The sequence below is a fragment of the Notamacropus eugenii genome, chromosome 5, assembly GCF_028372415.1.
Source record: "Notamacropus eugenii isolate mMacEug1 chromosome 5, mMacEug1.pri_v2, whole genome shotgun sequence".
Lineage (NCBI taxonomy): Eukaryota > Metazoa > Chordata > Mammalia > Diprotodontia > Macropodidae > Notamacropus > Notamacropus eugenii.
In genome coordinates, this window is record NC_092876.1 from 306,915,411 (window position 1) to 306,941,495 (window position 26,085).

At 40.0% G+C, this 26,085-nt stretch overlaps 1 protein-coding gene across 3 annotated transcripts in view; it reads left to right on the forward strand.

Annotated features, from left to right (window-relative positions):
- LOC140506285 (5-hydroxytryptamine receptor 5B-like) overlaps positions 1-24,150 on the forward strand; it is a 37,571-nt gene extending 13,421 nt beyond the window's left edge. Inside the window, exons 2-3 of one of the 3 annotated variants that reach the window (XM_072613297.1) lie at positions 22,411-22,527; positions 22,868-24,150. In XM_072613297.1, the coding sequence (XP_072469398.1) occupies positions 22,411-22,527; positions 22,868-23,083 (333 nt within the window). In that variant the 3' untranslated portion in view covers positions 23,084-24,150. Of the gene's footprint in view, positions 1-22,410; positions 22,767-22,867 lie in introns of those variants that run through there. The other 2 variants (XM_072613299.1, XM_072613296.1) reach the window with 2 other exon arrangements.
- The last annotated feature ends 1,935 nt before the right edge of the window (positions 24,151-26,085 follow it).

The following is a 26,085-nucleotide window of genomic DNA, read 5'->3' on the forward strand; positions in this document are numbered from 1 at the left end:
ATCTTACCCTATAAGAAAGTAGAAGGGGAAGGAGATAAGAGAAGGGGGGAGGGGATAAAAGGGAAGCCATATTAGGGGAAGGGGTGGTCAGAAGCAAAACACTTTTGAGGAGGGAGGGGGTGAAAGGAAAAAAAGAATAGAATAAATGGAAGTAGGGGGAATAGGATGGAGGGAAATACACTTAGCAGTAGTAACTGTGAAAAATTTTTTTTTAAATTTATTTAACTTTTAACATTCATTTTCACAGAATTTTGGGTTCCAAATTTTCTCCCCATTTGTCCCCTACCCCTACCCCAAAACACCAAGCATTCTGATTGCCCCTATCACTAATTTGCCCTCTCTTCTATCATCCCTCCCTTCCCTTGTCCCCATCTTCTCTTTTGTTCTGTAGGGCCAGATAACTTTCTATACTCCATTACCTGTATTTCTTATTTCTAGTGGCAAGAACAGTACTTGAGAGTTGTTCCTAAAACTTTGAGTTCCAACTTCTCTTCATCCCTCCCTCCCCACCCATTCCCTTTGGGAAGGCAAGCAATTCAATATAGTCCATCTCTGTGTAGTTTTGCAAATGACTTCCATAATAGTCGTGTTGTGTAAGACTAACTGTAATTCCTTCCATCCTATCCTGCCCCCCATTGCTTCTATTCTCTCGTTTCATCTTGTCCCTCCCCAAGAGTGTTGACTTCAAATTGCTCTCTCCTCCCATTGCCCTCCCTTCCATCATCCCCCCCACCTTGCTTCTTCCCTTATCCCCCACTTTCTTGTATTGTAAGATAGGTTTTCATACCAAAATGAGTGTGCATTTTATTTCTTCCTTTAGTTGAATGTGATGAGAGTAGACTTCATGTTTTTCTTTCACCTCCCCTCTTTGTCCCTCCACTAAAAAGTCTTTTGCTTGCCTGTTTTATGAGAGATAATTTGCCCCAATCCATTTCTCCCTTTCTCCTCCCAATATATTTCTCTTTCACCACTTAATTTCATTTTTTAAAGATATGATCCCATCCTATTCAATTCACCCTGTGCTGTGTGTGTGTGTGTGTGTGTGTGTGTGTGTGTGTGTGTGTGTGTGTGTGTGTGTGTGTAATCCCACCAACTACCCAGATACTGAGAAAAGTTTCAAGAGTTACAAATATTGTCTTTCCATGTAGGAATGTAAAGAGTTCAACTTTAGTAAGTCCTTTATGACTTCTCTTTGCTGTTTACCTTTTCATGGTTCTCTTCATTCTTGTGTTTGAAAGTCAAATTTTCTTTTCAGCTCTGGTCTTTTCATCAAGAATGCTTGAAAGTCCTCTATTTCACTGAAAGACCATTTTTTCCCCTGAAGTATTATACTGAGTTTTGCTGGCTAGGTGATTCTTGGTTTTAGTCCTAGTTCCTTTGACTTCTGGAATATCATATTCCACGCCCTTCAATCCCTTAATGTAGAAGCTGCTAGATCTTGTGTTATCCTGATTGTATTTCCACAATACTTGAATTGTTTCTTTCTAGCTGCTTGCAATATTTTCTCCTTGAGCAGGGAACTCTGGAATTTAGTCACAATGTTCCTAGGAGTTTCTGTTTTTGGATCTCTTTCAGGTGATGATCAGTGGATTCCTTGAATGCTTATTTTGCCCTCTGGTTCTAGAATCTCAGGGCAGTTTTCCTTGATAATTTCATGAAAGATGATGTCTAGGCTCTTCTTTTGTTCATGGCTTTCAGGTAGTCCCATAATTTTTAAATTGTCTCTCCTGGATCTATTTTCCAGGTCAGTTGTTTTTCCAATGAGATATTTCACATTATCTTCCATTTTTTCATTCTTTTGGTTTTGTTTTGTGATTTCTTGGTTTCTCATAAAGTCATTAGCCTCTGTGTGTTCCATTCTAATTTTGAAAGAACTATTTTCTTCAGTGAGCTTTTGAACCTCCTTTTCCATTTGGCTAATTCTGCTTTTGAAAGCATTCTTCTCCTCATTGGCTTTTTGAACCTCTTTTGCCAATTGAGTTAGTCTATTTTTTAAGGTGTTATTTTCTTCAGCATTTTTTTGGGTCTCCTTTAGCAAGGTGTTAACCTGCTTTTCATGCTTTTCTTGCATCTCTCTCATTGCTCTTCCCAGTTTTCCTCCACCTCTCTAATTTGATTTTCAAAATCCTTTTTGAGCTCTTCCATGGCCTGAGCCCATGGAATATTTATTTTGGATGTTTGGGATACATAAGCCTTGATTTCTATGTCTTTTCCTGATGGTAAGCCTTGTTCTTCCTCATTAGAAAGGGAGGAGGTATCTGCTCACCAAGAAAGTAACCTTTTATGGTCTTATTATTTTTCCCTTTTCTGGGCATTTTCCCAGCCAGTGACTTGACTTCTGAGTATCCTTTCCACACCCACCTCGCCCCCAGATCCGCCCAGCCAGCAAATGGGGTCTGAGATTCAAATGCTGCTTCACAGCCTCAGGGCTTTGGGTGGGGGCAGGGCTGCTATTCAGTGTGAGATTAAGTTCAGCTGCTCAGGTGGGGGCAGGGCCACCTCATGGGGCTCAGTTCCCTCCAGGAGTTTGTGTGGAGACCTTCAACAATGGATCTGGGCTCCTGCCTGCTTTGGGAGCCCCTGTCCTCTGCCACCCCCACTGCTGCCTCCCGAGGGGGCCCGAGCCATGGAGACACTCCACTCCCCTCTTGGCCACCCAAAAAGACTCTCTCACCAACCCTTGTCACCTGTGGGTGGAGGGACCTGTGCAGTTGCTGGAGATTCTGTCCCTAAAGCCTGCTCAGATTTGTTCCTCTCAGTGCCGCATGGCCAAAGCAGGGCTGGGCTCTGCTCTGGGTCCGGAGTGCGATGGACCTTTTGTGTCAGTTTTTCAGGGCTTTCTGGAACAGAAATCTCCTCCGCTCTGTTGTTCTGTGGCTTCTGCTGCTCCCGAATTTGTTGGCAGTTCTACTTTACAGGTATTTTATGGGCTGTGGATTTGGAGCTAGCATATGTATGTCTTTCTACTCTGCCATCTTGGCTCCTCCCCCTGTGAAAAAATTTTTAAAGCAAGTTTCTCTGATGAAGATCTCATTTCTTAAACATATAGAGAACTGAATCAAATTTATAAAAATAAGAGCCATTTCCCAATTGATAAATGATCAAAAGATATGAACAGTTTTCAGATGAAGTAATTAAAGTTATCTATAGCCATACAAAAAAATGCTGTAACTCACTATTGATTGGAGAAATGCAAATTAAAACAGTTCTGAAGTACTTCCTCATACCTATTGGATTAGCTGATAGGGGGAGCCAAAATGGCAGAATAGAAGGATGAACCTGTAGAAGCTCTCCTCCATAGCCCATAAAATACCTGTAAAAATGACTCTAAACAAATTCTAGAGCAGCAGAAGCCACAAAGCAACAGTGAAAGAGATTTTTCAGCCTAAGACTGACAGGAAAGGTCTATTGTATTAGGTGCTGAATGGAGCACAACCAGGCCTTGGCTGCAACATAGCAGGGACAGGACCAGAACAGACTTCAGGGTATGGAATTCCTGGCAACAATTGCAGTTCCCAGATTGCCCAACCCACAAATGCCAAAGACAGCTTCAAAGGTCAATGAGAAAGCTCTTTCACCTGGGTAGGAAGGGAATGGGGCCTGGCCCTGCCAGCCCAGCAAGTCCATTTTTGGAGCCCTTGGCATAAAACCCCTAGGTGAATTAAGTGGCTGATCTGGATCTCAGCCCTGAGTGGCTCTCCTGGGTTGAGGAAGAATGTTGGCATGGTGGAGCTGGAGGCAGTTGTGGAGAGGGAATTGTACTCGCAGATACTGGACAGAACAGAGTGCTTGTGGTTGCTCACAGACAAGAATACAGACCAGGAGAGGAGTAAACTCCTCTCCCTTGATTGTGCCACTTTGGAGGAACTGAGAACTTACAGGTCCCCAGAGTATACCCTCTTCTTGAAAAAGGATTCAAAAGTCAAGTAATTGGCTGGGAAAATGCCCAAAAAAGGGGAAAAAAATAGGACTATAGAAGACTACTTTCTTGATGAACAGGTATTTTCTTCCATTCTTTCAGAAGAGGAATAGCAATGCATACCATCAGAAGAAGACCTAAAAGTGAAGGCTTCTGCATCCAAAGCCTCCAAAATAAATATGCAATGGTCTTAGGTCATGGAAGAGCTCAAAAAGGATTTTGAAAATCAAGTAAGAGTTGGAGGAAAAAATGGAAAGAGATATGAGAATGATGCAAGAAAATCATGAAAAGCAATTCAGCAGCATGCTAAAGGAGACCCACAACAATGCTGAAGAAAATAACACCTTTAAAAATAGGCAAACTCAATTGGCAAAAGAAGTCCAAAAAGTCAATGAGGAGAAGAATGCTTTAAAAAACAGAATTAGCCAAATGGAAAAGAAGGTTCAAAAGCTCACTAAAGAAAATAGTTCTTGAAAAATTAGAATGGAGCAAATGGAAGCTAACGACTATGAGAAACCAAGAAATTACAAAACAAAACCAAAAGAATGAAAAAATAGAAGACAAGTGAAATATCTCATTGGAAAAAAACCAACTGACCTGGAAAATAGATTCAGGAGAGATAATTTAAAACTTATGGGACTACCTGAAAGCCATAATCCAAAAAAGAGTCTAGACATCATCTTTCATGAAATTATTAAGGAAAACTGCCCTGATATTCTAGAACCAGAGGGCAAAATAAATATTGGAAGAATCTACTTCTTGAAAGAGATCCAAAAAGAGAAACTCCTAGGAATATTGTAGCCAAATTCCAGAGTTCCCAGGTCAAGGAGAAAATATTGTAAGCAGCTAGAAAGAAACAATTTGAGTATTGTATATATTCAATGAGGATAACACAGGATCTGGCAGCTTCTACATTAAAGGATTGAGGGGCTTGGAATATGATATTCCAGAAGTCAAAGGAACTAGGATTAAAACCAAGAATCACCTACCCAGCAAAACTAAGTATAATACTTCAAGGGGAAAAAATGATCATTCAGTGAAAGAGAGGACTTTCAAGCATTCTTGATGAAAAGACCAGAGCTGAAAAGAAAATTTGACTTTCAAACACAAGAATCAAGAGAAGCATGAAAAGGTAAACAGGAAAGAGAAATCATAATTACTAAAGTTGAATTGTTTACATTCCTACATGGAAAGGTAATATTTGTAACTCTTGAAACTTTTCTCAGTATTTGGGTAGTTGGAGGGATCACACACACACACACACACACACACACACACACAGAGAGAGAGAGAGAGAGGGAGAGGGAGCACAGGGTGAGTTGAATAGGAAGGGATGATATCTAAAAAAATAAAATCAAGGTGTGAGAGAGGAATATATTGGGAGGAGAAAGGGAGAAATGGAATGGGCCTGTTTCTCATGAAACAGGCAAGAGAAAGCTTTTTCAATGGAGGGGAAAAGGGGGAAGGTGAGAGGGAAAAAGTGAAACTTACTCTCATCACATTTGGCTTAAGGAGGGAATAACATGCACACTCAATTTGATACGAAAATCTCTTACACTACAGGAAAGTAGGGGAGAAGGGGACAAGTGAGGTAGGGGGATGATAGAAGGGAGGGTAAATGAGAGGAGGGAGTAATTAGAAGTAAACACTTTTGAGGAGGGACAAAGTCATAAGAGAGAATAGAATAAATAGGAGGCAGGATAAGATGGAGGGAAATGTAGTTAGTCTTACACTACATGACTATTATGGAAGTCTTTTGCAAAACTACACATATATAGTCTATACTGAATTGCTTGCCCTCTCAGTGTGGATGGGGTGGGAGGAAGGGAGGAAAAGGGAGAGAAGTTGGAACTCAAAGTTTTAGGAATGAAGGTTGAGAATTGTTTTTGCATGCAATCTGGAAATAAAAAATACAGGCAATGGGGTATAGAAATCTATCTTGCCCTCCAAAAAAAGAGAGAAGATGAGGATAAGGGAAGGGAGGCGTGTGATAGAAGGGAGGATGGATTGAGGGAAGGGGTAATCAGAATACACAGCTTTTTGGGGTGGGGGGAGGGGAGGGATGGGGAGAAAATTTGGAACTCATAATTTTGTGGAAATGAATGTTGAAAACTAAAAATAAATAAACATAAAAAAAGATCAGCTGATACACAGAAAAGGAAAATGACAAATGTTGGAGGACATGTGGGGGAAAATGAGACATTAATACACTGTTGGTGGAATTGTGAACTGATTCAACTATTCTGAAGAACAATTTGTAATTATGCCCAAAGGGCCAATAAACCATGTATATCCTTTGACACCAATGCCACTACTAGGTCTGTATCCCAAAAGAGGAAAACAAAAAAGGTCCTATATGCACAAATGTGTAGCAGTTCTTTTCTGGGGGCAATGAATTGGAAATTAAGGGGATGTCAGTCAACTGAGGAATGGCTGAATCAACTGTGGTATGTAATTGTACTGGAATACTATTATGCTATTAGAAGTGAGGAGCAGGATGCTCTCAGAAAAACCTGGAAAGGCTTACAAGCTGATGCAAAGTGAAATGTACTGTGGACAAAGTAATGGCAGTAGTGTAAGATCAACTGTGAATGACTTAGCTGTTCTCAGCCACACAATGATCCAAGACAACTCTGAAGGACTTATCATGAAAAATGCTATCTATCCCCAGAGAAAGAACTGATGGAGTCTGAATGCAGACTGAATCACACAATTTTTACTTTATTTTTGTTGAAGTTCTTTTTTTTTTCTGTCTGTGTTTTGTTTCAAACATGACTGATATGGGAATGTTTTGCATGACTACACATGTATAATCTGTATCAAACTACTTGCCTTCTCAATGAAGGGTCATGGGGAGGGAGGGAGGAAAAGAAGTTGGAATTCAAAGTTTTAAAGATGAATGTTAAAAATCATCTTTACATGTAACTGGGGGAAAATATAACACTAGATAATTTTTTTTTAAAAAAGAATGTGAAATGTTAGCGTACATTAGTAACCACTAATAACCTCATGAAACCCTAAAAAGACTTGAGGTCAAACAAATTATTCCATGTGAAAATAGAAATCTAGACAAGACCCTCATGGGTTTCATTATAAGACTTTCCATTCTTAACCTCAATACAGTTGATTTTTAGCCTCTCTAGTCCAACTGAATTGCCTGAGAAACTGTGTGCTCCAAATAGAATTAGAACAATTATGTGTTGCGGTTCATGGAGTCTTTTCATGTGGAAGGAGAGCTTTATAAAGCGACACTGTCTTATTGTTTACATAATTAGACCAATGGAAAGAATTGTTTTTTCCTACCAGATGCAAAACCAGTAGCACTTAGATTTTTTTTTAAACAAATGTTCTGTAAGTTGCTTCATTTGGCTCTCTGATCCTGCAGTATTTGAGCTATTACAAGAAATTGAGTATAGAGGCATGCTTCAGCTTTCAAAAATAAGGCCGACAGCTTGTTTTCACTTTGATGTGTTCTTTACAGTTCTGAAGATTCTTTTAAATGCTTTAGAAAAGAAATCAAGAGATTTGTAGCTTAGTAACTTTGACCATGTGGTTGTGAAACATAGAGAAAAAGGATATGGTTTTTGGAGTTGTACCCTTCGACTATACAGCACAAAATGTCTGGATGACAACTGGAAAGGTCGCTTATCTAGATATTTCCCAGTACAATGGTAGTCCATTATAATGCAATTAGTCTCAAATCTTTTTAGTAACAATCTGTAGGGAGGCCCAGAAGTGAATTCCAAGAAAGCAGCCATCAAAACTTATGGCCCCAGATTTCTGTACACAAAGTGTATGGGTTACAGGCACAGGAAATTAAAGATCCTAATGCAAGGAGAGAAATTTCAGATCTTAGTAATCATTGACGCTGATGCTGTGAGACTCTGGAATATGGCTTTGGAAGGGTATTGCTTTTTCAAAGGGAATAGAATAGGTAGTGTGTGTGTGGAGGGGAGGAGATATGGTATAATAAGATGATCTCTTTATAGTTAGGCAACTAGGCAGTACATTGGACCACCTTGTCAGAAAGTTCTGAGCTCAAGTCTAGCTTCAGATACTGTGTGACTCTGGGCAAGTCACTTAACCCTTGTCTGCCTCAGTTTCCTCATCTGCAAAATGAGATGACAACAATAGTACCTACTTCACAAAACTGTTGTGAGGATAAAATGAAATAATATTTGTAAAGCACTTTGCAAACCTTAAAGTGCAATGTAAAACTATTATTGTCATTATTAGAAGAAGAAACCGGAAATGAAAGTAGGGACTCATGGTGAGCAGCACTTAGATTTTCATCAGAGGTCATGGTATCCCATAATTGGCAGCCATGAGGTATTACATGGATTATACTGGCAGGGAGGTGGGGGTGGGTGGAGGTTAATGGTTTTGTGATTTCATTGGCATATGGTCCTCCAGGGAAAACACTCTTTCTACCAATGCAGATCAGCACCTGATATGTGTCACTGAGAGATTTACCTATATTAAAATATCCAGTGTGTATCAGGGGCAAAATTTAGTCCAAGTCTTTTAAACTCTGAGCTGTCTATCCACTCCAGCTCTCTATCTACTACAACATGGCACCATCTCACCAGAATAATAATGCTAAAAAAATTAAAGAGGAGTCCCACCAATTTAAGATTAATTTGAGTTAGTAAGAAAACTCAGTCCAGGGAGGGATTTAGCTAGGTGGTACAGAGAGCTCATGTGTGGGTCTTGAAATTAGAAAGACCTGAATTCAATTTCTACCTCAGACACTGAACTAGCTGGTTTCCTCATCAATAAAATGAGGGAGGAAATAGTACCTACCTCAGTGTTGTTCTGAGGACCAAATGAGATGTGAAGTGCTTCGCAAATCTCAAAGCTTAGTTGCTGTTTTTTTAAGAGTATTTGGGACATATGATACCTAGGCTTTTTTTTTTCTTTTTATCATGGCTTTCAGGCAGTCCAATAATTCTTAAATGATCTCTCCTAGGTCTATTTTTCCAATGAGATATTTCACATTTTCTTCTATTTTTTTCATTCTTTTGATTTTGTTTTATTATTTCTTGATGTCTCATGAAGTCATTAGTTTCCACTTGACTAATTCTAATTTTTAAGGAATTTTTCTCTTCAGTGATTTTTTTGTACATCTTTTCCCATTTTTGTGCTTCCTTTACCTAGCTGCTGACTCTTTTTCCATGGTTCTCTTGCATCACTCTCATTTCTTGTCTTGACTTTTCCTCTACCTCTCTTATTTTACTTTTTAAATCCCCTTTGAGCTCTTCCAGGAATTCTTTTGGGACTTGAAACCAATTCACATTTTTCTTTGAGGCTCTGCATGTAGCCATTTTTATATTGTTGTCATCTTCTAAGTTTGTGCTTTGATGTTCACTGTCACCATAGCAACTTTCTATGGTCAGTTTCTTGTTTTTGTTGTATGCTCATCTTTCCAGCCTATATCTTGAGTTTTAACATTACTTTTAAAGTTTGGCTTTGGTGTGAAAGGGGTACTGTCCCAAGCTTTAGGTTTTTCATGCTGCTATTTTCACAGCTAATTCTGGAGACCTATAAGTTTTCAGCTTTTTTAAGATAGTATGATCTAAGGAAATGTATGGTCACTGCTCTCTTATTCTGTGAGCAACCACAAGCACTCTTTTCAATCCTGAAACTAAGACCAGGGTCCCTGTTCCCCTGTAGCTGTAAGGTCTAATGTATTAGTGCTCCTACTTACCCTGGGACTGCAACCCAGGTTTGCAAATCAGATCCCAATGCAACATAGTCATGCACTCAGTACCAGCAAAGCATCCCTAGTAACTTTCTGATCAGTTGTCAGACCCCCTTACCGTCTGTGGGGTCAGAACTCCAGAAGCCAACCTCTGATTCAGTCTCCCTAAAGGCCTGAACTGCTTCCTGGGTCCAACCTGCTGCTGGCTTGCCAGGGAGCTGATTGTGCTAGACTGTGCTCTACTCTCACCCCAATAAGACATATCTTTCCCATCAACCTTCTAAGTTGTCTTGGGCTAGAAAATTGTTTTAACCTGTCCTTTTGTTAGTTCTGCTGCTCCAGAATTTGTTCTGAGGCATTATTTTTTAATTGTTTGGAGGAGAATTTGGGAGAGCTTTGTCACGTCCCTGCTTTTACTCTATCATCTTGGCTCCCTGGTTGCTGGTTTGGAAATGATTGGACTCTTAGTGGGAAATAACCACTTTATCTTAGAATTTGTGATAGAAAAGAGGAAAGTCTGGCACAGTGGGAAGTACAGTGAAACATACTAGATTTTTGGAAAAGTGATTTCACAGAACTCAGAGGAAAGAGAGAAGGAACATCTTGGCCTACAAGTCTGTAGAAGTCAACCCAGGAGGCATGGGAAGTTCCCAAGAACAGAAATTTGAAATCTGATGAATGGAACTCCAATGAAAAAAAGGGGAGATTCTCTAAGGAGGAAAATGCCGATACCCAGGGAACTCACTAACAAGCTTGGATTTTTTTTATTTAAAAGCTAGTTATAGGCTTAATATTTAACATTAACATAGCTAAACTTTGTAACTACATTTAAATCATTTGTGGAGGGGAGTGTTGAATTACCACACTGGCAAAGTCAGGAGAGGGGAAGCCTAGGAATAGCCGTGCTTAGAGCTTGATATGTGGATTCAGATCCACTAGTTAAGATTCTCTTATGTGTTTATCCAGTTTGTGATGTGGTTACTTAGATTATTACCCTTTCAAGGGATTGATTGCTTTCGTATAGTGTAAATGACTTCACCAGTTCCTTCAGAAGCTGTCCACTGATTCAAGAGTCAGATCAACTTTGAAGCTATCCTTTTTTATAGTTATATAGTTAGAAAGGATTTCAAGATGGCAACTAGTTCAGCTCTTTTTTCTTTAACCAAGCAGGGAGAGGGAGGAGAAAACAGTTCCCAGTGGGGAGAAGTTTTGGAGAGATTTTCCTCTAATACGTACTTGCTGTATGACCTTGGGCATATCATTTACCCTCCCAGAAGCCTCCGGGCTTCCCTGACTTCCTTCAAGTCCCAGCTAAAATCCTATCACCTACGGGAAACCTTTCCCAATTCCACTTAATTCTAGTGCCTTCCCTCTGTTGTTTTAAAAAATTTATCCTGTATATAGCTTATTTATGCTGAGTTGTTTTCATGTTTCCCCCCAATAGTTTGTGAACTCCTTGAGGGCAAGAATTGTCTTTTGTTTTTCTTTGTATGCTGAGCATTTAGCACAATACTTGGCGCGTGGTAGGTGCTTAATAATAGGTGGCTGGTTGACTAACTCTTGGTGCTAAGCAACTCTCTAAAACTATAGTTGCAGAGAAGATGTCTGCCTATTTTGATACAGTTTCCTTACATAGAGTTCTGTGTAGCAGGGAAATTATAAGTCCTGCCCCTGTACTGCTCCAGATACATTTTCTTCAGTCTTCTAGTGGTGTTTGACTTTAAAAGCCAAAATTGGCAGTTTCACAGAAATCTAGAGCGGTGACAGGGATCAGTTGAGTCAGTTAATTATTTGATACCTGCCCCACTTACAGTGACTAACAATATGTTGTTCCCTGATACCTTAACTGGTTGGGAGTATCTCTATTGAATCAATCAATCAATCAAAGACTTTAGGTGACAAAAAAAAGCTTAAGAAGCTATTTAATGAAATGTAATGACATGGAATAGGAACTATGTTTGGATTGGTAGAGGAGACTTGGTTGCACCCTATGGGATTTGTATAAACAAGCAATCTGGTTTGGAATCAGTTCCGAATGCCTGGCCAGTGTGATGGTAGAAGTTGTTCTAGCCAAGTCCCTGAAAGAGAATTGCTTTGCTTCGGAGAAGGAACAGAGTCTTGGTCTTCTTCTTCAGCCCATGGCCAGAGGATATCCTCTGGAACCTCCTTAGAGAATTGGAGAATTTGGACTTTTTTCATTCAAGTCTTAGCACTGTGCCAGCAACAGCAGTTATTGGTGGCAGTGTCTACACCAGGTGCTGAGGACAAACTAGACCCACTGAGAAAAGGCAATCTCACAACTCCACAAGGATCCCAGCAGCTTACACCATACATATAGGGAACTTCATAGCTATCTATCCCATGAAGTAGAGAAAAAGATTTCAGGTAGTTAAGAGCTGTCTTACCCTTTTGCTACATGTACTCTCTAAACTTGAGCCCATTTTCCCCTGGACTCTGTGTAAGTAAAGTGAATTTTAGTGTAAGTAAGGTAGATTTTAGTGTGTGTAAAGTGTTCATCAAGTATAGTAGGCTAGATAAAAATTAGTCTACTCAGTTTCTGAACCACTTATCACCTCTTCTACCAGAGGTTTTGGTGGTAGCAAAATTGCTTCTGCCACAGGTGAAGATTATAAAATGTTGGACTTTGTTTTCTTTTGAGAGAGAGCAAAGAGTTTCCTTCTGACTTGAGTTTAAAAAAAAAAAGTTTGGTTTTTTAAAAAATGCCTTTCTCACTTCTCTGGCTTCCTTCTTCACCCCTACTCCCTAACATTATTTTGCCTAGGAAGCTTCTTTTACCCCATAACTAGGAAAACCAAAGAGAATTTATATTAACAAGTAGAGAAAAGGAACACGTACAGCAAGGAATTCTGTGGAAAGGATGAAAAATGTTCTATTTCCTATCAAGTGGTGTTGAAGGTGTGACAAGGGCAATGAAGCGAGCAGGGTGAGTGGGTGAGTATTTTCCTTCCTCTCCCATGAGATTTGCTAAATGTTCATGTGGCAGGTCCTGGCTATGTGCTTTGAAGATCTGCTGTTACACCACTTAAACTTCATTTGGCCTTTGGATGATTGGTAGTATCTGTTAATCATGAAAAGGAGATGAGCATCTCTGAAGCTTTTTGCCAGAATATTTTCAAACTCCAAAACAACTTATTTTAGGAAGGAAGCTCGAGGCTGACAGGGTACCAGACAAATTACATGCCAGCAGAATGTTCGTTTTTCAGGGATTTGTCTCCCCTGAGGGATCACATTTGCTTTTCTTACCTTAGCCCAGATGATGATGATGAGGATCCTATTTGTTCTGTTGATAGGATCTTGTACTTTTTTTCCTCTTCCTTTTTCCCTCTGGCAGATTTCATCTGTCAGGAAACACAACAATTATTCTTTGCTTACAAGTTCTCCCTCCCCTCCCCTTCACAATATTTTCAGATTATTTTGAATGACCATGGAAATAAATATAAAACTAGATTGTGCATATTGGGAAGGAGTGTAACTTGGTGGTTGAAAGAACACTGGATTGGGGGGAAGATCCCAGCTTGACCATTAACCAGCTGCTTGATTTTAGCTAAATCATTTCCCCTTCTCCCTTTATCACCTAGGCAGCTAGATGGCACAGTGCATAGGAACATTGGATGTGGAGTCCGGAAGGTATGAGTTCAGATATATTCTCAGAGACTTACTAGCTATGTGACCCTAGGCAAGTCATTTAACCTTTGTCTGCCTCAGTTTCCTGAATTGAAAATGAGAATAATAGCACCTACCTCCCAGGATTATTGTGAGGAACAAATGAGGTAATATTTATAAAGCATTTAATGCAGTGACTGGACAAAGTAGGTGCTTAATCAATGCTTATTCCTTCCACTCTTTCCTCACCTGTCAAACAGAGATGATAACGACCCTCTTGCCTATGAAGCAACAGAATTTTTCAGAAGATCTGGTGAAAAAAATGCACATAAAAGAACTTTGATAAAATACTATAGAATTTAGGACAATATTATGCCTTCACCGTTTTTATTAGACAAAGACCCTTTTGACAGTGATTACAGTGATATGTGCAATTGTGCTTTAAAATATGTACATATATATGTATAGACACACACACGCATACACGTGTGCTGCCCTAAATGGCAACTCTTATATGATGACATAATGTTGGCAAGACTTTGGGACTAGAAACAGGAGGGTTCTGTACCTTTCTCTGTGAAGATGGCAAGATCAACCAGGGCATGATCCAGTGGAAAGTGTTTGGAATGTGGACTCAGAAGACATAGGTTTGAATCCTGGCTCTGTCACTCCCTACCTATGGGACTGTGTACAAGTCATTTAACTCCTGCAAGCCTCCATTTCCTCATCTGTAAAAAGAGTGGGTTGTACGAGGTGGCCATGAAGGTCCCTTTGAGCCCTGAATCTATGCTTTTGAATATTTTCTTGTAGTGGGAATTGCCTGCATGAATTCTTGGAATGTAAGCACCTTTCTAGTAGGGATTGTTTCATCCTTTGAATTTCTATCTCCAGCACCCAACACTATGTGCATGGTTCATAGGAAGCACTTACTAAATACTTCTTGGTTGATTCCATAGTTCTTTTTTGTCTGCCTTATTCATTTTGATCATAGGTCTACGTTAACAAGACATTTGTCTAGGTTTTGATATAGTGTCTATTGCTAGGGAATATAATGAAGCCATAAAATGATCTCATCTACAAAAGGGCAACAGAATGCCGTAACCCACTGAGCTAATCCATCCAGGTCTGTAGCACAAAGAGTCTCTAGAGAAACAGATTTACTTCAATGGATCTTCCATCTCATCAACTCTTGAGGTATAGATTATAATGCACCTATCCTTTTAATTTTGTATGATTATTGTTCTTTCATGAATGTTTACCCAGAATGCTGAGGATCTTCCCTAAATGCTTCTGAAATGATATAGATACTCGTGGAGTATGGTATAGAATTAAAACCTCAGAAGGGATGAAGAAAATAGATAAAATGAAAATTTTGCCAAACTGTAGCTCTCAAATTTCGTCAAATGAGAGGTTGCTCTTATTGGATTAAGGTAGATAGGGACAAGGAGTGAGTGATATCTCAGCAGGGAAGGGGTCCACTGGCTTTGGAATCAGAGGTTCTGGGTTTAAATCCTACTTCTGATTCTACCACTGTGAACTTCAGCAAGTCTCTTCCTTTCCCCTGGTCTTCAGTTTCCTCATCTGGAAAATGAGGGTCCTTAGAGGTCCTTTCTAACTCTGAATCTATGATCCTATGAACCACACTCGGAGTTTGGCATTCTGCCGTCATAGTTATACTTGGCCATTCCACCAATACCTCCCTTCTACAGAGCAACAAAGGTAACCTGAGGTAAATCGAAGAATAGGCCTCAGACCAAAGAGGACTCCAAGATTTCTGGTGTCTGATGGCAAACTTGCCCATCAGTGCCTACATTCAGTGAAAGCACATCTCCAGCTTATCAAGGACCAGTGATTTGGACATATGTAGGTTGTTTAGTAGGAGTTTTCAAGAAGCCAATTTTATAACAAGTGCAGCAATTACAAATGTTTAAACAACTTATAACAGACTTTGGGGTTAGATGTGTAACATCCTGGCAACCCACTCTTTTGGAATATATGCAGAAAATATATCTATTCTCTTGTGGTCCTCTGGAAACTCCTACTCTGCATCATCTTCCAACAGATTCCAAGGCCAATATATGATCCTTAATTTGCATTTGTTGTGCTGTTTCTTCCCCAAGCACCACTATGGATCTCTGCCTTCTCCTGCTTTAGAATAATTGATGAACAGAAAGCATTCTCTCTGGAAGCTTCCAGTTAGTGTTGAATTTCTGCAGTGCAGACCTTTTTTTTCACTTGAATCTTGGCATATACTTTTTCTGGAGGTCGTACATCTAATAAAGTAGTCCCCTATTTAAAATTCAGGGGTCAAAAAGAGTGAATACTTCCATTTTAGTTTGGCCATATATGCCTAACAAAAGAGTTAACAGCAAACTTGTATTTATGTGTAATATGCTAGAAACTGACCTTGTAAATGGACTTTTTGAACAACCGTTGCTTTATTGAAAGGACTAACAAACAAATGGCAAAGACACTCTGCTGTCCTTCCCTTATATTCTGGTAATTTTTCAGTTATGTCTTCAGAACGCCTTGAATACATTAGTGACCTTTGAGGTGTATGTATTGTGTGTGTGTGTGTGTGTGCGTATGTGCATGCCCGTGCACTAGCATGGGCAGGACGGTGGGGGTAACGTTAGAGCTTTGTACCTATTTTGAGTAAGTTACCTTCTCTGAGCCTCTATTTTCTCTTCTATAAAATGAAGGGTTTAGAAGAGATGTTACTTCCCTTTAGTAAAATGTAAGTACCTTGAGGTCAGAGGCTCTTCTGTTTTTGCCTTTACAGTACCCAGGAGAGTTAGTGTCCTGTTAGACAGTTAGCAGATAGTGCATGACGGATAAATGCTTGTGGAACTTATGCTTCCAGATCTAAAATTTTATAATGATGATACATGATTGAGAAATGCTGTTGGGATGGACTGTGAGTGCAGATCAAAGCATTCTTTTTTCATTTCATTTTTTCTTTTTTGTTGCAACATGACTGAAATGAAAGTGTGTTTTGCATGACTTCACATGTATAAGGGCCATCAAATTGCTCATCTTCTCAATAGATGAGGGAGGCACTAGAGGAAGAGAATTTGAGACTCAATTTTTTTCAAATGAATATTAAAAATAAATAAATACATTTAAAAGCAATAGAAAAATGCTGTGAGATTTCAGGGTTGTAGAAGGGAGGGCTAGTAACATATTTCTTCCTTTTATACCTTGTTAAGATCATAGCATCTGAATCAGAAGGGACCTCCATGGTGATCTAGTCCTATGCGTGTCTAAACAGAAATCCCCTCCACAATTCAATTCAGAGCTTGATTAAGTACCTATTGTATGCTGGGCACTGTGCTAAGTACTAGGGATGCAAATAAGGAAAGGAAAGACAGTTCTTGCCTTCAAGGAGCTTAGAGTCTAATGGGGGAAGCTAACGCACAAAAAGAGGCAGGAAAGTGGTGGTGGGGATACCACAGGGTACCCAGCATGGGGGTCATCTTTTTCCATGGAAGTGAAACCAGATAGAGAAGCAGGTGCAACATCCCAAACAAGTAATTAAAGGGCCTGTGCATGAAGACTATGTACAAAAACAGCATAATGCAATGGATCTAGTGCTAGACAACCTAGTTTCAAATCCTACCTCTGGCACCACCTGTGTCATCTTGAGCAAGTCATTTCATCTCCCTGTTCCTCTATTTCCTCATCTGTAAAATGGGGGTTAGACTAGATGGACTTTCTAAGGTCCCTACTCCCTCCAGACCTATGATCCCAGTCTGAACTCCGTCTCTCTCATTCTGTTATTAGACAACTATAGTTGTTTTGGAAGCTTTTCCTTTCTCTAACTTTGATCCATTTAATCTCATTAAATTAATTGAACAAACATTTATTAAGTGGCTACCATTTACAATGTTGATGACTAGAAGAGATGCAAAAATTAGATAAAGGCATAGATAAGGATCATAGATACATATCAAAAAGGAGGCTTAGAAATCACCTAGTCTGACTCATTTTATAGTGAGGAAACTAAGGCAGAGAAGTGAAGTAGCAGAGCCAGGGATCAATGGACATGTATTTATTAATCACCACTTTTTGCCATTCTCTACCTTAGTTCTTATCTAGCCTTAATCACTGAATGAGACCTGTTCATGACCTCAGCTTAAAAAGGCCAAGGTCTCTCATGGCATTCAGGGCCATTTCCAGTCATCCTGATCTGTATCTTACCCCTGGACCCATATGTCTATGGAGGACAAAGTGAGCCTGGTGACTTTGCACAGCCCTTCCTCATTTAAATTCAGCTCATGGCATGGCATGGCATCACCTCTCTAATGTCTTGGTCCTCTTTGAGAACTAAGTACAAAGAACAACAAAACTCTTGGCCAGGCCCTGTTTGAGGTGCTGGGGATACAAATACAAAGAGTGAAACAATTGTTACCTGCAAAGCCAGGTCACCTCTCTCAAAATCCTATGCTTTTTCTACAATACCATGCTGCCTCTCACCCTGCCTTTGTGGAGGGAAGTTTGGTTCTGCCTTTTGAAAGCAAGAAAAAGAAGCAGCTCTCAAATCCTGTCCAACTTGGACTAGCTTCTCCTTTTCACATGCCTGGCTCTTGTCTATACGTAAGTGTATTTGAGTATATCTATCTTGAAACTTTTTTAATTTTATTTTTCATTTTTAACACACTTCATATCACATAAAACAATTCCAACTTTTGGTCGGGTGATACTTCTTTTTAAAACATTTACAATATGGACCACAAAAGAATTTTTTTTAAACATTAACCAATTGAGACACAAATAGTATTTATGTATCCTAACTTCACAATCCCTTGACCTAATTGTCTCCACAGTATTACTAAAAATTAAAAGACCCTAACTTATTGTTGTTGGTCTAATGTCCTAAGACTAATAGCTTAATTTTAGACTTAACCTCGGATGTTCCCCTACCAACAATTTATAATTTAATATATCTGATATTAAGCTTACAAACCTTTTGACTATAGGAAATTGCCACTAAGAGTAGGGACATTGCAGGGAACCAATATCTCCCCAACTTCATTTCAATTCCAGGTAGGAGTAGATTGTCAACTTGCATTCAGTCAGGCTTAAAGTCTGCCAGGTGTCAGTGGGGAAATTGGATCAGGAGAATCCTACCTCAGCCCAGGCTGAACAGCTGCTCTCCCACCCTTCCCATGAGATCACCTTTTGCAGTTCTTACCAGCATCTCACCAGCTTACTGGCATCATGGATTGGAGGCTCAGACCGCCTTTCTTGCTATCCATACCTGGAGTTAGACTCAGAAGAACAGTCACTTAATAGTCCCATAGCATCTAAAAATGGCAAGTTCCGATAACCAGGTTTCAAATATGATTATAATTTTACTTTGGCTAAGGAACATCTTTTGAGGCAAGTCTTAAGTGGCTTACATGCCTTTCTATACATGTTCTGTTTCCTGATTAAATAGCAATCATGAAATCAAATTTACCATTAAAACCTTAACTTTTCCATCAATGCCAAATTTTATCCCAGGTTATCTGCATCTAGGAAATTTAGACTAAAATTCTTTCCCCCAAACTAAAGATGTCTTTGATTTATTGTCAGTAATTAATTCAGCCACTTGTTTTAATACTAATTGCTTTTATATCATTTTGTAACATGTCCAATTTTTCTCCCCATCTCTCCCCTCCCCCCACTTCCTAATACCTCGCATTCTGATTACCCCTTCCCTCAGTGTACCCTCCCATCTATCACACCCCACCCTTCCCTTATCCCCATCTTCTCTCTTTTCTTGTAGGGCAAGATAAATTTCTATACCCATTCCCTGTGTTTATTTCCTGGTTATATGCAATAAAAATTCTCAACATTCATTTCTAATACTTTGAATTCCAACTTCTCTCCCTCCTTCCCTCCCTCCCTACCCATCTGCACTGAGAATGCAAGCAATTCAATACAGACTAAATATGTGTTGTTTTGCAAAAGTCTTCCATAATAATCATGTGTAATACTAACTGTATTGCCCTCTATCCTACTCTATCCCCCCTTATTATTTTTTTATTTTTTTATTCCCTCATTTGACCTTGTCCCTTCCCAAAAGTGTTTATTTCTAGTTACTCCCTTCTCTCATTTGCCCTCCCTTCTATCATTCTCCCCACCCCACTTGTCACCTCCTCCCCTACTTTCCTGTAGTGTAAGATAGATTTTCATGCCAAATTTAGTGAGCATGTTATTCCCTCTTTCAGCCATATGTGGAGAGAGTAGCTTCACTTTTTCCTTGTCCTCTTCTCCCTTTTCTTCTCCAATGAACAAGATTTTTCTTATCTCTTTTATGAGTTATAGACTGCCCCATTCCATTTCTCTCCCTGGTACTTTCTTCCTTCACCCCTTAATTTTTATTTTATTTTTGTGTGTGTGGATATCATCTCTTCTGATTCAACACAACCTGTACTCTCTGTCTATATATGTGTATGTGTGTGTGAGTATGTACAATCCCTTCACCTACTCAAATACTGAGAAAAGATTCAAGAGTTATAAATATTTTCTTTCCATGTAGGAATGTAAACAGTTCAGCTTTAGAAAGTCTTTATTATTTCTCTTTCCTGTTTACCTTTTCATGCTTCTCTTGATTCTTGTGTTTGAAAGTCAAATTTTCTATACAGTTCTGGTCTTTTCATCAATATGAATGCTTCAAAGTCCTCTATATCATTGAATGACCATTTATTCCCTTGAAGTATTATACTCAGTTTTGCTGAGTAGGTGATTCTTGGTTTTAATTCCAGTTCCTTTGACTTTTGTAATATCCTATTCCAAGCCTTTCGATCCCTTAATGTTGAAGCTGCCAGATCCTGTGTTATCTTGATTGTATTTCCACAATAGTAAAACTGTTTCTTTCTAGCTGCTTGCACTATTTTCTCCTTGATCTGAGAACTCTGAAATTTGACCACAATATTCCTAGGAGTTTCTCTTTTTGGGTCTCTTTCAGGAGGTAATCAGTGGATTCTTTCAATATTTATTTTGCCTTCTAGTTCTAGAATATCAGGACAGTTTTCCTTGATAATTTCATGGAAGATAATATCTAGGTTCTTTTTTTTGATCATGGCTTTCAGGTAGTCCCATAATTTTTAAATTGTTTCTCCTGGATCTATTTTCCAGGTCAGTTGTTTTTCCAATGAGATGTTTCACATTATCTTTTATTTTTTCAAACTTTTGGTTTTGTTTTTTAACTGCTTGGTTTATGTCATAGTCATTCATTTCCCTGAACTCAATTCTCTCTTTCAGAGAACTGTTTTGTTTAGTGAGCTTTTGAATCTTCCCCTCCATTTGGCTAATTCTGCTTTTTAAAGCCTCCTTCTCCTCATAGGCTTTTTGGACCTCTTTTTCCAATTGAGTTAGTCTCTTTTTAAAGATGTTATTTTCCTCAGCATTTTTTTTGATTCTCCTTTAGCAAGCTGCTAACTCACTTGTCAAGCTCCTCTATTCCCTGAGCCCAGTTTAAGTTCCCTTTGGAGGCCCTGGAGGCAGGGGCCTTGACTTCCTGCGACAGTATGCCTTGTTCTTCCTCATCTCAAAGGATGGGAGGAGACCCCTGTTCCCCAAGAAAGTAACCTGCTATGGTCTTATTTTTTTTTTTCCCTTTTTTGGGCATTTTCCCAGCCAGTTACTTGACTTCTGAATTTCCTCTCCACAACCACCTCACCTCCAGTTCCAGCAAGCAAGCACTGGGGGCTGAGATTCAGATGAGCTGCTCCAATCCCCCAAGGGCTTTAGGTGGGGGCAGGGCCACTATTCTGTGTGAGATTAAGATCAGCTGCTCAGGTAGGGGCAGAGCTGCCACACAGGGCTCAGTTCCCTCAGGGGCTTTAATATGAGGCCTTCAACAATGGATGTGGGCTGCTGCCTGCTTTGGGAGCCCCCATCTGCTTGCTGCCTTTGCTGCTGCCATCTGAGGAGGCCCGAGGTATGGGGACACCCTGCTCCCTTCTTGGCCAGCTGAAAAAAATCCTCTCACTGACCTTTAGCACCTGTGCGCTGAGGGATCTGCGCTGCTTCTGGAGATTCTGCCCCTGAAGCCTGCTTGGTCCTGTTTCTCCTGGTGCCACATGGTCAAGGCTGGGCTGGACTCTGCTCCACATCTGGTGCAACGGATCTTTTCTGTCAGTCTTTCAGGTCACTCTGGGTTAGAAATCTCCTCCACTCCATTGTTCTGTGGCTTCTGCTGCTCTAGAATTTCTTGACTCTTTCTTTACAGGTATTTTATGGGGTGTGGGGTAAGAGCTAGTGTATTTGCATCTTTCTACTCCTCCATCTTGGGTCTGCCCCCTCGAAACTTTTTTTTCCCTAAAAATCATTTATAATTTTTGTTTGTCTTCTTTTCCAATTACATGAAGATAGATCCTTTCATCTTTGCTGGCATCTAGCCTCCTGTTTGCTTTTTTCAATCGGCACATGGCCCACAAAGTGTGTATGGGTGCTCACTTCCTTCCCACACACAGGTCAATGTAAGGGTGTTCTGTAGCTGATGGTGTTTTGGGCATTTGTTTTATGTGCAGTGGAAACCATGGTGATAGGTTTGGATGGGAAAAGGAAGACATGGCTCATGATAAACCTTATTCTGCTGCACTAAGCGTGAAGTGAAGCTATATTAGCATTTCCTGTGACACCTCTTTACAAACCAGGGAAGGAGATTAGCAATTTGTAAAGACCTGCACCTGTATCCTGGATAGTATGACTTTATCTTTGGGGGAGATCATATGGATGGCTTGATGAAAATCCATTCCTGCTAACAGAGAACCAAATTAACATGCATCTCCTCTTGATGACAGGTTAGAAGTATCTTCACAGCCTTCCAAAATCAGAGCACTCTTCCTGTGGGTATGCTGAACATCTGAGTGCTTTCCTCACATTTACTCACATTTCAAAGGCTACATACAATCCAGCTGTGGGGATTTCCAGCTCAAGTATCATTCCTCTTATTTCTCCTGACAGTTTGGGAATCATAGTCAGCTATTTTCCTCCTGGTTGTAGGTGGCACTAGATAAATATTATGATCTATTGAGTTGTAAAGCACAGGTTAGCATTATAGGCTGTTCGGTTTCACAGCAGGACTTTTGGGCTGGGCAAGGGTAAGGCATCATGATTGCTTAGTCATCCAGTGTTGTCAGGTTTTTAAAAATCTGTTTGTTTTTGTTCCAAGGCAAAGGAAGCTCCCCAAGAGGCCCAGATGGTGTTCACAGCCCGTCATGCCACCCTTGCCTTTCAAACACATGGAGAAACATGGAGGGAGCAGAAGGAGAAGAGGGCAGCCCTGATGGTGGGAATTTTAATCGGTGTGTTCGTCCTCTGTTGGATTCCCTTCTTCCTCACAGAGCTCATCACCCCACTCTGTTCCTGCAACATTCCCCCCATCTGGAAAAGCATATTCCTGTGGCTTGGCTACTCCAATTCTTTCTTCAATCCCTTGATTTACACAGCATTTAACAAAAACTATAATAGTGCCTTCAAAAGCCTTTTTACCAAACAAAGATAAAAATGCAAAACTTGGGGTGGGGAGAATGGTGGATTTCTGTGAGTCTATTCCTACATTTCCCCTTTTCAGTAAGTGAATGGAGCTTGTCTCCTCTTTTTTCCTTCTCTTCTCCCTCTCTCCCCAGGGTGGAGACAATGAAGTGGAAAGAGCACTGAACCAGGCAGGAGCCAGAAGAATTGGATTAGAATCCTGGCTCAGTCATAAACTTGCTATGACTTTGGGCAAATCACTTCATCTCTCCTGGAGCCTCAGTTTCCTCCTCTGTGAAATGAAGGGATCCAACCAGTTAGTCCTTGTAGTCCATTCCAGTCCTGACATCTTGAGATCTGTGCAATTTTGATGTTGTTAAAACCAATCCGTTAGCCTTAGGCTGGTGGGAGCAGCTGGAGAGAAGGCTGGTCAAACATGGTGTCTCAGATTTAAGCATTTGGGACTCATCAGATGAAAGAGAAATGGAGTGTGGGAAAGCAAGAGCTCCATGAATGCATTTAGCTGTTTTTATGCCAGAATCCAAGAACTGTGTACTCAGTGAATGTGGTGAATCAGCATCATTCACCTTGCTCTCTGTTCTTTTTATCTCTTTCCCTCCCCCAGACTGTAAAGTCTCCTGTAATACCCAAAGGACTTCACAGTGTCACTCTAGTAGAGGAGGATTGTGGGATATTGGGCTGAGTCATAGGAGGAAAATGTTTGCTAACTTTCCTATTCTGCAAAAAAGAGAGAAAAAATAGACTGAATTTCCTTATCTCTAATGCAAGGGGATTGGACTAATAGCTCACTTGCACCACTATATCTGTGATCCTGATCCTGTTCACCATTATAACTGCACTGGTGGCTAACAAGTGTGGCCAGACCAAGGATTACCAAGAATTCCCAAGGCTTGATGCATCTGGAATTAACATGTACTTAGATGACTGTGGGATGAGTTAAATGCCTGACATTTTCCCAAGTTTAAACCTTACCCCAATAATAGCATCAATCTCCAAGAAATAAATCTTGATTGAGGGCACAGACAAAATCCCTGGACAAACACAGGAAACTACTGAATTTATTTGCTTAGTATGGAGAAGAGGAAACTATTGGCTTTATTGTCTTCAATCAAAGTCTTAAATCTTCAATTTACATCCCTTAAAACCCTCTAGCCTTTCAGACAGAAGGGACAGTTTTCTTTAGGGGTTAGATAACATATGGTCCTGGATACTATTGGACAAATGAGAACAATTATCTTGGCAGAAGTAGAGCACTGGTGTCAAATTCAAATAGAAATGAAGGCCATCAACCATACATAAGAATCTCTGTGGGCTGCCATTGACTTAGAAAACCACTTATTAATATTGTCTATATTCTATTGTATTTTTATTTATTTTGTTAAATATTTTCCAATTACATTTTATTATGCACAAGGGAGTTTTGTAGCCCAGGTGCTTGACTCTTCTGCTATAGGGGGATTCTCACCCTCTCTTTGGATCTTCATGTGTGTCTCTCTAGGCTTCTATGCCCAACTAGAGAATGATGATCCATGGTAATGATGTAATCCTCCAAAGTCTAGATTTCCCAGAAACTGTCTCTTTTATGAATGCATTTTAGAGGTTTGGTTAATAGAATTGAGGGCTAATACATAATAGGATGGGGAAAGGGATAAAATGTTTGACATCAAGATACAAAGAGGCAAGGGGAAGACATCAGTTTCCTGGTCAATCTTGCCCCCAAAACCAAATCAAATCAAGCCACATATTTGTAGTTAATACTGAAGGATTTTAAACCTGACTCATAATTATGCTCTTTTCTATAATTTGTAAATTACCAACCCTGCTATGAGATGAGGTGCCTAATATGGTCAACCTACCTGGATTAGCCAGACTTTATCCAACCTGTTGTAACTTGGAGGTGGAGGGATAGGATATCTCTGGCAACTTACTGTATTTCTCTACATCAGAAGGAGGAGGGAAGATGAGGATAATCATACCCTAAAGAAAGGTGGAGGTAGGAGAGAAAACTTACATCTGTAGTAAATCTGCTGAAATGTAATTAATCATAATTTCTAAGACCTGACAAGCTCTCATCAAAACTGGGAAGTTGGCCACCTTCCCCTCTCTTTTTTTGATGACTTCTCTCCCTACTGTATCCTAGATAGTCAGTGATAAGATGATTCATAATAAGGTGTTAGTGACTTTCAACCTGTGCATTTAAAAAAAAAAAAAGATCCATAGGTAGAATAATAGCAACACTGGTGGCTAACAGGTATAGTTGGACCAAGACTTGTCAAGCATTTCTGCGGTTTGATGCATCTGGAATTAAAATCTATTTAGGTGACTGCATGTTGAACTAAATGCTTGATATTTCTCCACATCTAAAGGTGGAGTACAATGCTTAACCAATGGAAAGGAACATGGTGGGATCTTAGGCACTGGGCAACTTGTATGAGGGAGATAATTGTGTGTATGCATATGGGGAGGATCTTAGAAGCACTTAAAACCATGCCACATATGCTGGTACTATTGCGTCATGAATATCTTCCTTATTTTTCATGTGACTGATCAATATCTGTTGAATACTGAGGGCTAGGTATGGGGGATATAGAAGTCTTGGTCCATATTCCCAAACAGTTTATAGTTTCTCAGGAAGGAGGAGGTATAAACACTGGAAATAGTGATTTTAAAAGCAGTGCAAAGCAACACAAGATGTTTTAGCCTTAGAGACCCAACTGGCTTCTGCTGAGAGCTCTCAGTGTGTAATCTCCATCTTGTCCTGGAGTGGATGAAAAGAAAAGTGCATTCCTAGAGGATGAACGGATCCAGCTATCAGAAATCAGGCTGCTGCTGTTATTAACAAACCATGAGAATTACAAAGTCTGAGTTTAGGCTTCTTTTGGTATCCTAGCTCTTCGTAGCTCCTGTGTGCAGTGACTTACGCCTATGTCTGCACTAGAATGTTTTGGTGCATTGCTTTCCTTGAGGAAGCCTGGAATATGGGTGAAAATTCTTGTCCCTCTTCATCTTCCATCTCATCAACTGTTTCCAGCCCAGTTACACTGTGATGTACTTGGTAATGCTTTCTGGGGTCTCAGTGCAAAATGACTACATAGAACCCTGGGCTACAATGACTCATTTAGTTCATCCTTCTCCTTTTAGGAATATAGTGAAAGGAAAGGATTCTTGGCCAGAGAATTCCAAGCTCTCCAGATTTCCCTCACAAACAAGACAAAATAGACCCTCAGGGCAAATGTAGAGAAGTAAAAATAAACAAAAGTTGGGGCAGAACCATAGTCCTCCCAAGGAGAAGGAAGATAAAGCCCCAGGGCTGAGGTTTGGTTCCTGTCTAGTGTAAACACTCCAGGCTAAT